Genomic DNA, 16,982 nt, shown 5'->3' on the forward strand with positions numbered 1-16,982 from the left:
ACTCTCACTGCTTATTTTGGACATGCTTTGTCAGTTTTCATTCAAATTTGGTACATAGATTATACATGTCTGTCTGTGTGTGTATCCATCCGTACATGCATGCGTCTGTCCCTCCGTCCGTCTGTTAGTTCATTCTTTGCATGTGCCTAGTACTTTATTTATGGCAACCATCTTGTTTTTTGAAAATGTCATATTTTGGACATGCTTTGTCAGTTTTTATTCAAAATTGGTACTATAGATTATACATGTCCATGACAATTTCTTTCGCAATTGGATAAAAGATGGCTGACTGGCAGGTATCTTGTTTTGTTTTTTTAAATGTGGTATCTTGGACATGCTTTGTCAGTTGTCATTCAAATTTGGCATATACTTTATACATGTTAGGATAAATGTCCATGACAATTTGTTTCAAAATCGGATCACTGATGGCCGATTGATAGCCATCTGACTTTTTGGCCTTACTACTATATTTCCAAAATTTATGTACCATTTTCATTCGTATTTGGCACATACATCATACATGTCACTTTGTTTCATAATCAGATCAAAGTTGGAGTAATAACTGCTGTTTTTATTTTTGGCCATATTACTATATCTCTGTCACCCATGTATCATTTTCATTGATATTTAGCATGTCATAAATGGATACATGTACACATCAATTCAATTTGCAATTTGATTAAATATGGCCGATTAGCGGCCATCTTGTTAATTACTTAAATATGACTTTCTTTACTGGTAAAATATGTCCTGGAAGGCAGCAAGGGACTTAATGATTTAAATATGACTTTCTTTACTGTTAAAATATGTCTGGGGAGGCAGCAAGGGACCTAATGACTTAAATATGACTTTCTTTACTGGTAAAATATGTCTGGGACAGCAAGGGACCTAATGACTTAAATATGATTTTCTTTACTGGTAAAATATGTCTGGGGAGGCAGCAAGGGACCTAATGACTTAAATATGACTTTCTTTACTGGTAAAATATGTCTGGGACAGCAAGGGACCTAATGACTTAAATATGATTTTCTTTACTGGTAAAATATGTCTGGGGAGGCAGCAAGGGACCTAATGACTTAAATATGACTTTCTTTACTGGTAAAATATGTCCTGGAAGGCAGCAAGGGACTTAATGATTTAAATATGACTTTCTTTACTGTTAAAATATGTCTGGGGAGGCAGCAAGAGACCTAATGACTTAAATATGACTTTCTTTACTGGTAAAATATGTCTGGGACAGCAAGGGACCTAATGACTTAAATATGATTTTCTTTACTGGTAAAATATGTCTGGGGAGGCAGCAAGGGACTTGATGACTTAAATATGACTTTCAGCTATATATATTTTCAGCTCCTCATCTTGGTCACCTATACACTGCTACTTTGGCTGATACATTGAATAGATGGTACAAATTATTAGGTTATAAAAACACTATATTTTCTACTGGTACTGATGAGCATGGATTAAAAGTACAGCAGTCTGCCGTGATTCATAAAAAAAACACTCAACTATATTGTGATGAAGTCTCAATAAAATTCAAGGTAATTTATTATTTCTTCACAAGATTTTTAATGCTTACAATCCCGAAACATCCAAATTATTGGAATAAACATAATATCAAAATAATTAATAACTGTTGTATGTTGTTGAATGTTCGATCATCAAATATTTATTATTTTTTGTTGTAGGAGTTATTTAAACTCTATGATGTTGAATATAGTGATTTTATTCGTACAACTGAACAAAGACACAAGGAAGTTGTATACTATTTCTGGGTATGTTTAACATTTAACATTACTGTGTCAACATGCTCCATTTTGATCTGATTTAAAGTGTCTGAAATGCCCACCAACACGTTCCCCATTTTAGATCTGTGTCCCACTATAATTGACAGTTATTGATTTTTTTTTGAAAATGATTGCTCATATCCAAGTAAATTTGAGATAGTTCTAGTGCTGTAGCCACACACACCTATTCTAAAACGGTTGAGTCATACTTTTATAACACTATGTCTTTCAACAAGAAAAGGTTGGGAGGGACATTCTCCTTTCACTGTCATATGTAGTGTCCATTTTACCTCAGATTCCTTTTTCGAAAAACTGTCCTTATTCATGGAAGAACAACTAGGTTTTAAACAACTTAAACCTGGCTCAATATCAACACTTTTAAAAAAAATAGATTCCGGACCAGCCTATGTTCACCAAAGTGGATTTCAGATGAGAGAAATCGAGACACACACTGATATTTTTTTTCATTTTCGTATGCTAAAAGTTTCTGAATTGTTTGGTGATTGGTGTTGAATGTCAAATTCACACCTCTGTTACCTTTACTTGCAGCTTGATCTGCGTAATAATTTATGGAATAAATCCAGGCTTGGGTTGTAAATGTATTTTGACTAAGTAAATTTTTAATATGATGTCATATTTATGACAATTATGCTCACTCAAATCCACTCTGATTTTGTCTGTATTTGTGTCGCTCTCAATTATTTTTGTTATCCAATCAAACACAGCTGACTCATGTTCACCCATTTCAACAAAATGTCAGTTCATTAAAATACACAAAAATAAAGTTGCCATTGACTGAATTTAAAACACATTTTTTCACACAAAAAAAATGTTATGCTTAGAAACATAAAAATTTATAATAATATTGATGTACCAATGAATGATTTTAGGTGAGAAAATAACAGCCATTTCACAGGCACTTTTAGCCTAGTTATGTCTTCATCAACACACATTGATAAATCATATACGTGTCATCATTGATATAGACATGATGGTAATGAACAGTGATTCTAATCTTGTAGAGTCAGTGAGAATCAAGAGTGATATAGACATGATGGTAATGAACAGTGATTCTAATCTTGTAGAGTCAGTGAGAATCAAGAGTGATATAGACATGATGGTAATGAACAGTGATTCTAATCTTGTAGAGTTAGTGAGATTCAAGAGTGATATAGGCATGATGGTAATGAACAGTGATTCTAATCTTGTAGAGTTAGTGAGATTCAAGAGTGATATAGACATGATGGTAATGAACAGTGATTCTAATCTTGTAGACTTAGTGAGATTCAAGAGATATATATAGACATGATGGTAATGAACAGTGTTTCTAATCTTGTAGAGTTAGTGAGATTCAAGAGATATATATAGACATGATGGTAATGAACAGTGTTTCTAATCTTGTAGAGTTAGTGAGATTCAAGAGTGATATAGACATGATGGTAATGAACAGTGATTTTAATCTTGTATAGATAGTGAGAATCAAGAGTGATATAGACATGATGGTAATGAACAGTGATTTTAATCTTGTATAGATAGTGAGAATCAAGAGTGATATAGACATGATGGTAATGAACAGTGATTCTAATCTTGTAGAGTTAGTGAGAATCAAGAGTGATATAGACATGATGGTAATGAACAGTGATTCTAATCTTGTAGAGTCAGTGAGAATCAAGAGTGATATAGACATGATGGTAATGAACAGTGATTCTAATCTTGTAGAGTCAGTGAGATTCAAGAGTGATATAGGCATGATGGTGATGAACAGTGATTCTAATCTTGTAGAGTTAGTGAGATTCAAGAGTGATATAGACATGATGGTAATGAACAGTGATTCGAATCTTGTAGAGTTAGTGAGATTCAAGAGTGATATAGGCATGATGGTAATGAACAGTGATTCTAATCTTGTAGAGTTAGTGAGATTCAAGAATGTTATAGACATGATGGTAATGAACAGTGATTCTAATCTTGTAGAGTTAGTGAGATTCAAGAGTGATATAGACATGATGGTTATGAACAGTGATTCTAATCTTGTAGAGTTAGTGAGATTCAAGAGTGATATAGGCATGATGGTAATGAACAGTGATTCTAATCTTGTAGAGTTAGTGAGATTCAAGAGTGATATAGACATGATGGTAATGAACAGTGATTCTAATCTTGTAGACTTAGTGAGATTCAAGAGATATATATATAGACATGATGGTAATGAACAGTGTTTCTAATCTTGTAGAGTTAGTGGGATTCAACAATGATAAAGACATGATGGTAATGAACAGTGATTCTAATCTTGTAGAGTTAGTGAGATTGAAGAGTGATATAGACATGATGGTAATGAACAGTGATTCTAATTTTGTTGAGTCAGTGAGATTCAAGAGTGATATAGACATGATGGTAATAAACAGTGATTCAAATCTTGTAGAGTTAGTGAGATTCAACATTGATATAGACATGATGGTAATGAACAGTGATTTTAAGCTTGTAGAGTCAGTGAGAATCAACAATGATAAAGACATGATGGTAATGAACAGTGATTCTAATCTTGTAGAGTTAGTGAGATTCAATAGTGATAAAGACATGATGGTAATGAACAGTGATTCTAATCTTGTAGAGTTAGTGAGATTCAAGAGTGATAAAGACATGATGGTAATGAACAGTGATTCTAATCTTGTAGAGTTAGTGAGAATCAACAGTGATATAGACATGATGGTAATGAACAGTGATTCTATTCTTGTAGAGTTAGTGAGATTCAAGAGAGATATAGACATGATGGTAATGAACAGTGATTCTAATCTTGTAGAGTTAGTGAGAATCAACAGTGATATAGACATGATGGTAATGAACAGTGATTCTAATCTTGTAGAGTTAGTGAGATTCAAGAGAGATATAGACATGATGGTAATGAACAGTGACTCTAATCTTGTAGAGTTAGTGAGAATCAACAGTGATATAGACATGATGGTAATGAACAGTGATTCTAATCTTGTAGAGTTAGTGAGATTCAAGAGAGATATAGACATGATGATAATGAACAGTGATTCTAATCTTGTAGAGTTAGTGAGAATCAACAGTGATATAGACATGATGGTAATGAACAGTGATTCTAATCTTGTAGAGTTAGTGAGATTCAAGAGTGATATAGACATGATGGTAATGAACAGTGACTCTAATCTTGTAGAGTTAGTGAGATTCAACATTGATATATAAACATGATGGTAATGAACAGTGATTGTAATCTTGTAGAGTTAGTGAGATTCAAGAGTGATATGGACATGATGGTAATGAACAGTGATTCTAATTTTGTAGAGTCAGTGAGATCCAAGAGTGATATAGACATGATGGTAATGAACAGTGATTCTAATCTTGTAGAGTTAATGAGATTCAAGAGTGATATAGACATGATAGTAATGAACAGTGATTCTAATCTTGTAGAGTTAGTGAGATTCAAGAGTGATATAGGCATGATGGTAATGAACAGTGATTCTAATCTTGTAGAGTTTGTGAGATTCAAGAGTGATATAGACATGATGGTAATGAACAGTGATTCTAATCTTGTAGAGTTAGTGAGATTCAACATTGATATATAGACATGATGGTAATGAACAGTGATTCTAATCTTGTAGAGTTAGTGAGATTCAAGAGTGATATAGACATGATGGTAATGAACAGTGATTCTAATCTTGTAGAGTTAGTGAGAATCAACAGTGATATAGACATGATGGTAATGAACAGTGATTCTAATCTTGTAGAGTTAGTGAGATTCAAGAGTGATATAGACATGATGGTAATGAACAGTGATTCTAATCTTGTAGAGTTAGTGAGAATCAACAGTGATATAGACATGATGGTAATGAACAGTGATTCTAATCTTGTAGAGTCAGTGAGAATCAACAATGATAAAGACATGATGGTAATGAACACTGATTCTAATCTTGTAGAGTTAGTGAGATTCATAAGTTGTTTATAGGCATGATGGTAATGAACAGTGATTCTAATCTTGTAGAGTTAGTGAGATTCAAGAGAGATATAGACATGATGGTAATGACAATTGATTGTAATCTTGTAGAGTTAGTGAGATTCAAGAGAGATATAGACATGATGTAATGACAATTGATTCTAATCTTGTAGAGATAGTGAGATTCAAGAGTGATATAGGCATGATGGTAATGAACAGTGATTCTAATCTTGTAGAGTTAGTGAGATTCAAGAGTGATATAGACATGATGGTAATGAACAGTAATTCTAATCTTGTAGAGTTAGTGAGATTCAAGATATATATATATATATATATATATATATATATATAGACATGATGGTAATGAACAGTGATTCTAATCTTGTAGAGTTAATAGTGAGATTCAACATTGATATATAGACATGATGGTAATGAACAGTAATTCTAATCTTGTAGATTTAGTGAGATTCAACATTGATATATAGACATGATGGTAATGAACAGTGGTTCTAATCTTGTAGAGTTAGTGAGATTCAAGAGAGATATAGACATGATGGTAATGAACAGTGATTCTAATCTTGTAGAGTTAGTGAGAATCAACAGTGATATAGACATGATGATAATGAACAGTGATTCTAATCTTGTAGAGTTAGTGAGATTCAAGAGATATATATAGACATGATGTAATGACAATTAATTCTAATCTTGTAGAGTTAGTGAGATTCAAGAGTGAAATAGACATGATGGTAATGATTAGTGATTCTAATCTTGGAGAGTCAGTGAGATTCAAGAGTGATATAGACATGATGGTAATGAACAGTGATTCTAATCTTGTAGACTTAGTGAGATTCAAGATATATATATAGACATGATGGTAATGAACAGTGATTCTAATCTTGTAGAGTCAATGAGAATCAACAATGATAAAGACATGATGGTAATGAACAGTGATTCTAATCTTGTAGAGTTAGTGAGATTCAACATTGATATATAGACATGATGGTAATGAACAGTGATTCTAATTTTGTAGAGTTAGTGAGATTCAAGAGTGATATAGACATGATGGTAATGAACAGTGATTCTAATCTTGTAGAATTAGTGAGATTCAAGAGTGATATAGACATGATGGTAATGAACAGTGACTCTAATCTTGTAGAGTTAGTGAGATTCAACATTGATATATAAACATGATGGTAATGAACAGTGATTGTAATCTTGTAGAGTTAGTGAGATTCAAGAGTGATATGGACATGATGGTAATGAACAGTGATTCTAATTTTGTAGAGTCAGTGAGATCCAAGAGTGATATAGACATGATGGTAATGAACAGTGATTCTAATCTTGTAGAGTTAATGAGATTCAAGAGTGATATAGACATGATAGTAATGAACAGTGATTCTAATCTTGTAGAGTTAGTGAGATTCAAGAGTGATATAGGCATGATGGTAATGAACAGTGATTCTAATCTTGTAGAGTTAGTGAGATTCAAGAGTGATATAGACATGATGGTAATGAACAGTGATTCTAATCTTGTAGACTTAGTGAGATTCAAGAGATATATATAGACATGATGGTAATGAACAGTGATTCTAATCTTGTAGAGTTAGTGAGATTCAAGAGTGATATAGACATGATGGTAATGAACAGTGATTCTAATCTTGTAGAGTTAGTGAGATTCAACAATGATAAAGACATGATGATAATGAACAGTGATTCTGATCTTGTAGAGTTAGTGAGATTCAAGATATATATATATATATATATATATAGACATGATGGTAATGAACAGTGATTCTAATCTTGTAGAGTTAGTGAGATTCAAGAGTGATATAGACATGATGGTAATGAACAGTGATTCTAATCTTGTAGAGTTAATAGTGAGATTCAACATTGATATATAGACATGATGGTAATGAACAGTAATTCTAATCTTGTAGATTTAGTGAGATTCAACATTGATATATAGACATGATGGTAATGAACAGTGGTTCTAATCTTGTAGAGTTAGTGAGATTCAAGAGAGATATAGACATGATGGTAATGAACAGTGATTCTAATCTTGTAGAGTTAGTGAGAATCAACAGTGATATAGACATGATGATAATGAACAGTGATTCTAATCTTGTAGAGTTAGTGAGATTCAAGAGATATATATAGACATGATGTAATGACAATTAATTCTAATCTTGTAGAGTTAGTGAGATTCAAGAGTGATATAGACATGATGGTAATGATTAGTGATTCTAATCTTGGAGAGTCAGTGAGATTCAAGAGTGATATAGACATGATGGTAATGAACAGTGATTCTAATCTTGTAGACTTAGTGAGATTCAAGAGATATATATATAGACATGATGGTAATGAACAGTGATTCTAATCTTGTAGAGTCAATGAGAATCAACAATGATAAAAACATGATGGTAATGAACAGTGATTCTAATCTTGTAGAGTTAGTGAGATTCAACATTGATATATAGACATGATGGTAATGAACAGTGATTCTAATTTTGTAGAGTTAGTGAGATTCAAGAGTGATATAGACATAATGGTAATGAACAGTGATTCTAATCTTGTAGACTTAGTGAGATTCAAGAGATATATATAGACATGATGGTAATGAACAGTGGTTCTAATCTTGTAGAGTTAGTGAGATTCAAGAGAGATATAGACATGATGGTAATGAACAGTGATTCTAATCTTGTAGAGTTAGTGAGAATCAACAGTGATATAGACATGATGATAATGAACAGTGATTCTAATCTTGTAGAGTTAGTGAGATTCAAGAGATATATATAGACATGATGTAATGACAATTAATTCTAATCTTGTAGAGTTAGTGAGATTCAAGAGTGAAATAGACATGATGGTAATGATTAGTGATTCTAATCTTGGAGAGTCAGTGAGATTCAAGAGTGATATAGACATGATGGTAATGAACAGTGATTCTAATCTTGTAGACTTAGTGAGATTCAAGAGATATATATAGACATGATGGTAATGAACAGTGATTCTAATCTTGTAGAGTCAATGAGAATCAACAATGATAAAGACATGATGGTAATGAACAGTGATTCTAATCTTGTAGAGTTAGTGAGATTCAACATTGATATATAGACATGATGGTAATGAATGAACAGTGATTCTAATTTTGTAGAGTTAGTGAGATTCAAGAGTGATATAGACATGATGGTAATGAACAGTGATTCTAATCTTGTAGAATTAGTGAGATTCAAGAGTGATATAGACATGATGGTAATGAACAGTGACTCTAATCTTGTAGAGTTAGTGAGATTCAACATTGATATATAAACATGATGGTAATGAACAGTGATTGTAATCTTGTAGAGTTAGTGAGATTCAAGAGTGATATGGACATGATGGTAATGAACAGTGATTCTAATTTTGTAGAGTCAGTGAGATCCAAGAGTGATATAGACATGATGGTAATGAACAGTGATTCTAATCTTGTATAGTTAATGAGATTCAAGAGTGATATAGACATGATAGTAATGAACAGTGATTCTAATCTTGTAGAGTTAGTGAGATTCAAGAGTGATATAGGCATGATGGTAATGAACAGTGATTCTAATCTTGTAGAGTTAGTGAGATTCAAGAGTGATATAGACATGATGGTAATGAACAGTGATTCCAATCTTGTAGAGTCAGTGAGAATCAAGAGTGATATAGACATGATGGTAATGAACAGTGATTCTAATCTTGTAGAGTCAGTGAGATTCAAGAGTGATATAGGCATGATGGTGATGAACAGTGATTCTAATCTTGTAGAGTTAGTGAGATTCAAGAGTGATATAGACATGATGGTAATGAACAGTGATTCGAATCTTGTAGAGTTAGTGAGATTCAAGAGTGATATAGGCATGATGGTAATGAACAGTGATTCTAATCTTGTAGAGTTAGTGAGATTCAAGAATGTTATAGACATGATGGTAATGAACAGTGATTCTAATCTTGTAGAGTTAGTGAGATTCAAGAATGTTATAGACATGATGGTAATGAACAGTGATTCTAATCTTGTAGAGTTAGTGAGATTCAAGAGTGATATAGACATGATGGTTATGAACAGTGATTCTAATCTTGTAGAGTTAGTGAGATTCAAGAATGTTATAGACATGATGGTAATGAACAGTGATTCTAATCTTGTAGAGTTAGTGAGATTCAAGAATGTTATAGACATGATGGTAATGAACAGTGATTCTAATCTTGTAGAGTTAGTGAGATTCAAGAGTGATATAGACATGATGGTTATGAACAGTGATTCTAATCTTGTAGAATTAGTGAGATTCAAGAGTGATATAGGCATGATGGTAATGAACAGTGATTCTAATCTTGTAGAGTTAGTGAGATTCAAGAGTGATATAGACATGATGGTAATGAACAGTGATTCTAATCTTGTAGACTTAGTGAGATTCAAGAGATATATATAGACATGATGGTAATGAACAGTGTTTCTAATCTTGTAGAGTTAGTGGGATTCAACAATGATAAAGACATGATGGTAATGAACAGTGATTCTAATCTTGTAGAGTTAGTGAGATTGAAGAGTGATATAGACATGATGGTAATGAACAGTGATTCTAATTTTGTTGAGTCAGTGAGATTCAAGAGTGATATAGACATGATGGTAATGAACAGTGATTCAAATCTTGTAGAGTTAGTGAGATTCAACATTGATATAGACATGATGGTAATGAACAGTGATTTTAAGCTTGTAGAGTCAGTGAGAATCAACAATGATAAAGACATGATGGTAATGAACAGTGATTCTAATCTTGTAGAGTTAGTGAGATTCAATAGTGATAAAGACATGATGGTAATGAACAGTGATTCTAATCTTGTAGAGTTAGTGAGATTCAAGAGTGATAAAGACATGATGGTAATGAACAGTGATTCTAATCTTGTAGAGTTAGTGAGATTCAAGAGTGATATAGACATGATGGTAATGAACAGTGATTCTAATCTTGTAGACTTAGTGAGATTCAAGAGATATATATAGACATGATGGTAATGAACAGTGATTCTAATCTTGTAGAGTCAATGAGAATCAACAATGATAAAGACATGATGGTAATGAACAGTGATTCTAATCTTGTAGAGTTAGTGAGATTCAACATTGATATATAGACATGATGGTAATGAACAGTGATTCTAATCTTGTAGAGTTAGTGAGATTCAACATTGATATATAGACATGATGGTAATGAACAGTGATTCTAATCTTGTAGAGTTAGTGAGATTCAAGAGTGATATAGACATGATGGTAATGAACAGTGATTCTAATCTTGTAGAGTTAGTGAGATTCAAGAGTGATATAGGCATGATGGTAATGAACAGTGATTCTAAATTTGTAGAGTTAGTGAGATTCAAGAGTGATATAGACATGATGGTAATGAACAGTGATTCTAATCTTGTAGAGTTAGTGAGAATCAACAGTGATATAGACATGATGGTAATGAACAGTGATTGTAATCTTGTAGAGTTAGTGAGATTCAAGAGTGATATGGACATGATGGTAATGAACAGTGATTCTAATTTAGTAGAGTCAGTGAGATCCAAGAGTGATATAGACATGATGGTAATGAACAGTGATTCTAATCTTGTAGAGTTAATGAGATTCAAGAGTGATATAGACATGATAGTAATGAACAGTGATTCTAATCTTGTAGAGTTAGTGAGATTCAAGAGTGATATAGGCATGATGGTAATGAACAGTGATTCTAATCTTGTAGAGTTTGTGAGATTCAAGAGTGATATAGACATGATGGTAATGAACAGTGATTCTAATCTTGTAGAGTTAGTGAGATTCAACATTGATATATAGACATGATGGTAATGAACAGTGATTCTAATCTTGTAGAGTTAGTGAGATTCAAGAGTGATATAGACATGATGGTAATGAACAGTGATTCTAATCTTGTAGAGTTAGTGAGAATCAACAGTGATATAGGCATGATGGTAATGAACAGTGATTCTAATCTTGTAGAGTTAGTGAGATTCAAGAGTGATATAGACATGATGGTAATGAACAGTGATTCTAATCTTGTAGAGTTAGTGAGAATCAACAGTGATATAGACATGATGGTAATGAACAGTGATTCTAATCTTGTAGAGTCAGTGAGAATCAACAATGATAAAGACATGATGGTAATGAACACTGATTCTAATCTTGTAGAGTTAGTGAGATTCATAAGTTGTTTATAGGCATGATGGTAATGAACAGTGATTCTAATCTTGTAGAGTTAGTGAGATTCAAGAGAGATATAGACATGATGGTAATGACAATTGATTGTAATCTTGTAGAGTTAGTGAGATTCAAGAGAGATATAGACATGATGTAATGACAATTGATTTTAATCTTGTAGAGATAGTGAGATTCAAGAGTGATATAGGCATGATGGTAATGAACAGTGATTCTAATCTTGTAGAGTTTGTGAGATTCAAGAGTGATATAGACATGATGGTAATGAACAGTGATTCTAATCTTGTAGAGTTAGTGAGATTCAACATTGATATATAGACATGATGGTAATGAACAGTGATTCTAATCTTGTAGAGTTAGTGAGATTCAAGAGTGATATAGACATGATGGTAATGAACAGTGATTCTAATCTTGTAGAGTTAGTGAGATTCAACAATGATAAAGACATGATGATAATGAACAGTGATTCTGATCTTGTAGAGTTAGTGAGATTCAAGATATATATATATATATATATATATATATATATATATATATATATATATATATATATATATATATATATATATATATATATATATATATATATATATATATATATATATATATAGACATGATGGTAATGAACAGTGATTCTAATCTTGTAGAGTTAGTGAGATTCAAGAGTGATATAGACATGATGGTAATGAACAGTGATTCTAATCTTGTAGAGTTAATAGTGAGATTCAACATTGATATATAGACATGATGGTAATGAACAGTAATTCTAATCTTGTAGATTTAGTGAGATTCAACATTGATATATAGACATGATGGTAATGAACAGTGGTTCTAATCTTGTAGAGTTAGTGAGATTCAAGAGAGATATAGACATGATGGTAATGAACAGTGATTCTAATCTTGTAGAGTTAGTGAGAATCAACAGTGATATAGACATGATGATAATGAACAGTGATTCTAATCTTGTAGAGTTAGTGAGATTCAAGAGATATATATAGACATGATGTAATGACAATTAATTCTAATCTTGTAGAGTTAGTGAGATTCAAGAGTGAAATAGACATGATGGTAATGATTAGTGATTCTAATCTTGGAGAGTCAGTGAGATTCAAGAGTGATATAGACATGATGGTAATGAACAGTGATTCTAATCTTGTAGACTTAGTGAGATTCAAGAGATATATATAGACATGATGGTAATGAACAGTGATTCTAATCTTGTAGAGTCAATGAGAATCAACAATGATAAAGACATGATGGTAATGAACAGTGATTCTAATCTTGTAGAGTTAGTGAGATTCAACATTGATATATAGACATGATGGTAATGAACAGTGATTCTAATTTTGTAGAGTTAGTGAGATTCAAGAGTGATATAGACATGATGGTAATGAACAGTGATTCTAATCTTGTAGAATTAGTGAGATTCAAGAGTGATATAGACATGATGGTAATGAACAGTGACTCTAATCTTGTAGAGTTAGTGAGATTCAACATTGATATATAAACATGATGGTAATGAACAGTGATTGTAATCTTGTAGAGTTAGTGAGATTCAAGAGTGATATGGACATGATGGTAATGAACAGTGATTCTAATTTTGTAGAGTCAGTGAGATCCAAGAGTGATATAGACATGATGGTAATGAACAGTGATTCTAATCTTGTAGAGTTAATGAGATTCAAGAGTGATATAGACATGATAGTAATGAACAGTGATTCTAATCTTGTAGAGTTAGTGAGATTCAAGAGTGATATAGGCATGATGGTAATGAACAGTGATTCTAATCTTGTAGAGTTAGTGAGATTCAAGAGTGATATAGACATGATGGTAATGAACAGTGATTCTAATCTTGTAGACTTAGTGAGATTCAAGAGATATATATAGACATGATGGTAATGAACAGTGATTCTAATCTTGTAGAGTTAGTGAGATTCAAGAGTGATATAGACATTATGGTAATGAACAGTGATTCTAATCTTGTAGAGTTAGTGAGATTCAACAATGATAAAGACATGATGATAATGAACAGTGATTCTGATCTTGTAGAGTTAGTGAGATTCAAGATATATATATATATATATATATATATATATAGACATGATGGTAATGAACAGTGATTCTAATCTTGTAGAGTTAGTGAGATTCAAGAGTGATATAGACATGATGGTAATGAACAGTGATTCTAATCTTGTAGAGTTAATAGTGAGATTCAACATTGATATATAGACATGATGGTAATGAACAGTAATTCTAATCTTGTAGATTTAGTGAGATTCGACATTGATATATAGACATGATGGTAATGAACAGTGGTTCTAATCTTGTAGAGTTAGTGAGATTCAAGAGAGATATAGACATGATGGTAATGAACAGTGATTCTAATCTTGTAGAGTTAGTGAGAATCAACAGTGATATAGACATGATGATAATGAACAGTGATTCTAATCTTGTAGAGTTAGTGAGATTCAAGAGATATATATAGACATGATGTAATGACAATTAATTCTAATCTTGTAGAGTTAGTGAGATTCAAGAGTGATATAGACATGATGGTAATGATTAGTGATTCTAATCTTGGAGAGTCAGTGAGATTCAAGAGTGATATAGACATGATGGTAATGAACAGTGATTCTAATCTTGTAGACTTAGTGAGATTCAAGAGATATATATAGACATGATGGTAATGAACAGTGATTCTAATCTTGTAGAGTCAATGAGAATCAACAATGATAAAGACATGATGGTAATGAACAGTGATTCTAATCTTGTAGAGTTAGTGAGATTCAACATTGATATATAGACATGATGGTAATGAACAGTGATTCTAATTTTGTAGAGTTAGTGAGATTCAAGAGTGATATAGACATGATGGTAATGAACAGTGATTCTAATCTTGTAGACTTAGTGAGATTCAAGAGATATATATAGACATGATGGTAATGAACAGTGATTCTAATCTTGTAGAGTCAATGAGAATCAACAATGATAAAGACATGATGGTAATGAACAGTGATTCTAATCTTGTAGAGTTAGTGAGATTCAACATTGATATATAGACATGATGGTAATGAACAGTGATTCTAATCTTGTAGAGTTAGTGAGATTCAAGAGTGATATAGACATGATGGTAATGAACAGTGATTCTAATCTTGTAGAGTTAATAGTGAGATTCAACATTGATATATAGACATGATGGTAATGAACAGTAATTCTAATCTTGTAGATTTAGTGAGATTCAACATTGATATATAGACATGATGGTAATGAACAGTGGTTCTAATCTTGTAGAGTTAGTGAGATTCAAGAGAGATATAGACATGATGGTAATGAACAGTGATTCTAATCTTGTAGAGTTAGTGAGAATCAACAGTGATATAGACATGATGATAATGAACAGTGATTCTAATCTTGTAGAGTTAGTGAGATTCAAGAGATATATATAGACATGATGTAATGACAATTAATTCTAATCTTGTAGAGTTAGTGAGATTCAAGAGAGATATAGACATGATGGTAATGAACAGTGATTCTAATCTTGTAGAGTTAGTGAGAATCAACAGTGATATAGACATGATGATAATGAACAGTGATTCTAATCTTGTAGAGTTAGTGAGATTCAAGAGATATATATAGACATGATGTAATGACAATTAATTCTAATCTTGTAGAGTTAGTGAGATTCAAGAGTGAAATAGACATGATGGTAATGATTAGTGATTCTAATCTTGGAGAGTCAGTGAGATTCAAGAGTGATATAGACATGATGGTAATGAACAGTGATTCTAATCTTGTAGACTTAGTGAGATTCAAGAGATATATATAGACATGATGGTAATGAACAGTGATTCTAATCTTGTAGAGTCAATGAGAATCAACAATGATAAAGACATGATGGTAATGAACAGTGATTCTAATCTTGTAGAGTTAGTGAGATTCAACATTGATATATAGACATGATGGTAATGAACAGTGATTCTAATTTTGTAGAGTTAGTGAGATTCAAGAGTGATATAGACATGATGGTAATGAACAGTGATTCTAATCTTGTAGAATTAGTGAGATTCAAGAGTGATATAGACATGATGGTAATGAACAGTGACTCTAATCTTGTAGAGTTAGTGAGATTCAACATTGATATATAAACATGATGGTAATGAACAGTGATTGTAATCTTGTAGAGTTAGTGAGATTCAAGAGTGATATGGACATGATGGTAATGAACAGTGATTCTAATTTTGTAGAGTCAGTGAGATCCAAGAGTGATATAGACATGATGGTAATGAACAGTGATTCTAATCTTGTAGAGTTAATGAGATTCAAGAGTGATATAGACATGATAGTAATGAACAGTGATTCTAATCTTGTAGAGTTAGTGAGATTCAAGAGTGATATAGGCATGATGGTAATGAACAGTGATTCTAATCTTGTAGAGTTAGTGAGATTCAAGAGTGATATAGACATGATGGTAATGAACAGTGATTCTAATCTTGTAGACTTAGTGAGATTCAAGAGATATATATAGACATGATGGTAATGAACAGTGATTCTAATCTTGTAGAGTTAGTGAGATTCAAGAGTGATATAGACATTATGGTAATGAACAGTGATTCTAATCTTGTAGAGTTAGTGAGATTCAACAATGATAAAGACATGATGATAATGAACAGTGATTCTGATCTTGTAGAGTTAGTGAGATTCAAGATATATATATATATATATATATATATATATATATATAGACATGATGGTAATGAACAGTGATTCTAATCTTGTAGAGTTAGTGAGATTCAAGAGTGATATAGACATGATGGTAATGAACAGTGATTCTAATCTTGTAGAGTTAATAGTGAGATTCAACATTGATATATAGACATGATGGTAATGAACAGTAATTCTAATCTTGTAGATTTAGTGAGATTCGACATTGATATATAGACATGATGGTAATGAACAGTGGTTCTAATCTTGTAGAGTTAGTGAGATTCAAGAGAGATATAGACATGATGGTAATGAACAGTGATTCTAA

General features: G+C 32.0%; 1 protein-coding gene across 1 annotated transcript in view; it reads left to right on the forward strand.

Annotated features, from left to right (window-relative positions):
- Positions 1-16,982, forward strand: part of LOC146750927 (methionine--tRNA ligase, mitochondrial-like) — a 54,471-nt gene that overhangs the window by 4,845 nt on the left and 32,644 nt on the right. Inside the window, exons 2-3 of the mRNA XM_085496451.1 lie at positions 1,351-1,541; positions 1,689-1,775. Coding sequence (XP_085352577.1) covers positions 1,351-1,541; positions 1,689-1,775 — 278 coding nt within the window. The remainder of the gene's footprint in view (positions 1-1,350; positions 1,542-1,688; positions 1,776-16,982) is intronic.

This window comes from Saccoglossus kowalevskii, chromosome 1 (genome assembly GCF_978046115.1).
Source record: "Saccoglossus kowalevskii chromosome 1, keSacKowa6.1, whole genome shotgun sequence".
Classification (NCBI taxonomy): Eukaryota; Metazoa; Hemichordata; class Enteropneusta; family Harrimaniidae; genus Saccoglossus; species Saccoglossus kowalevskii.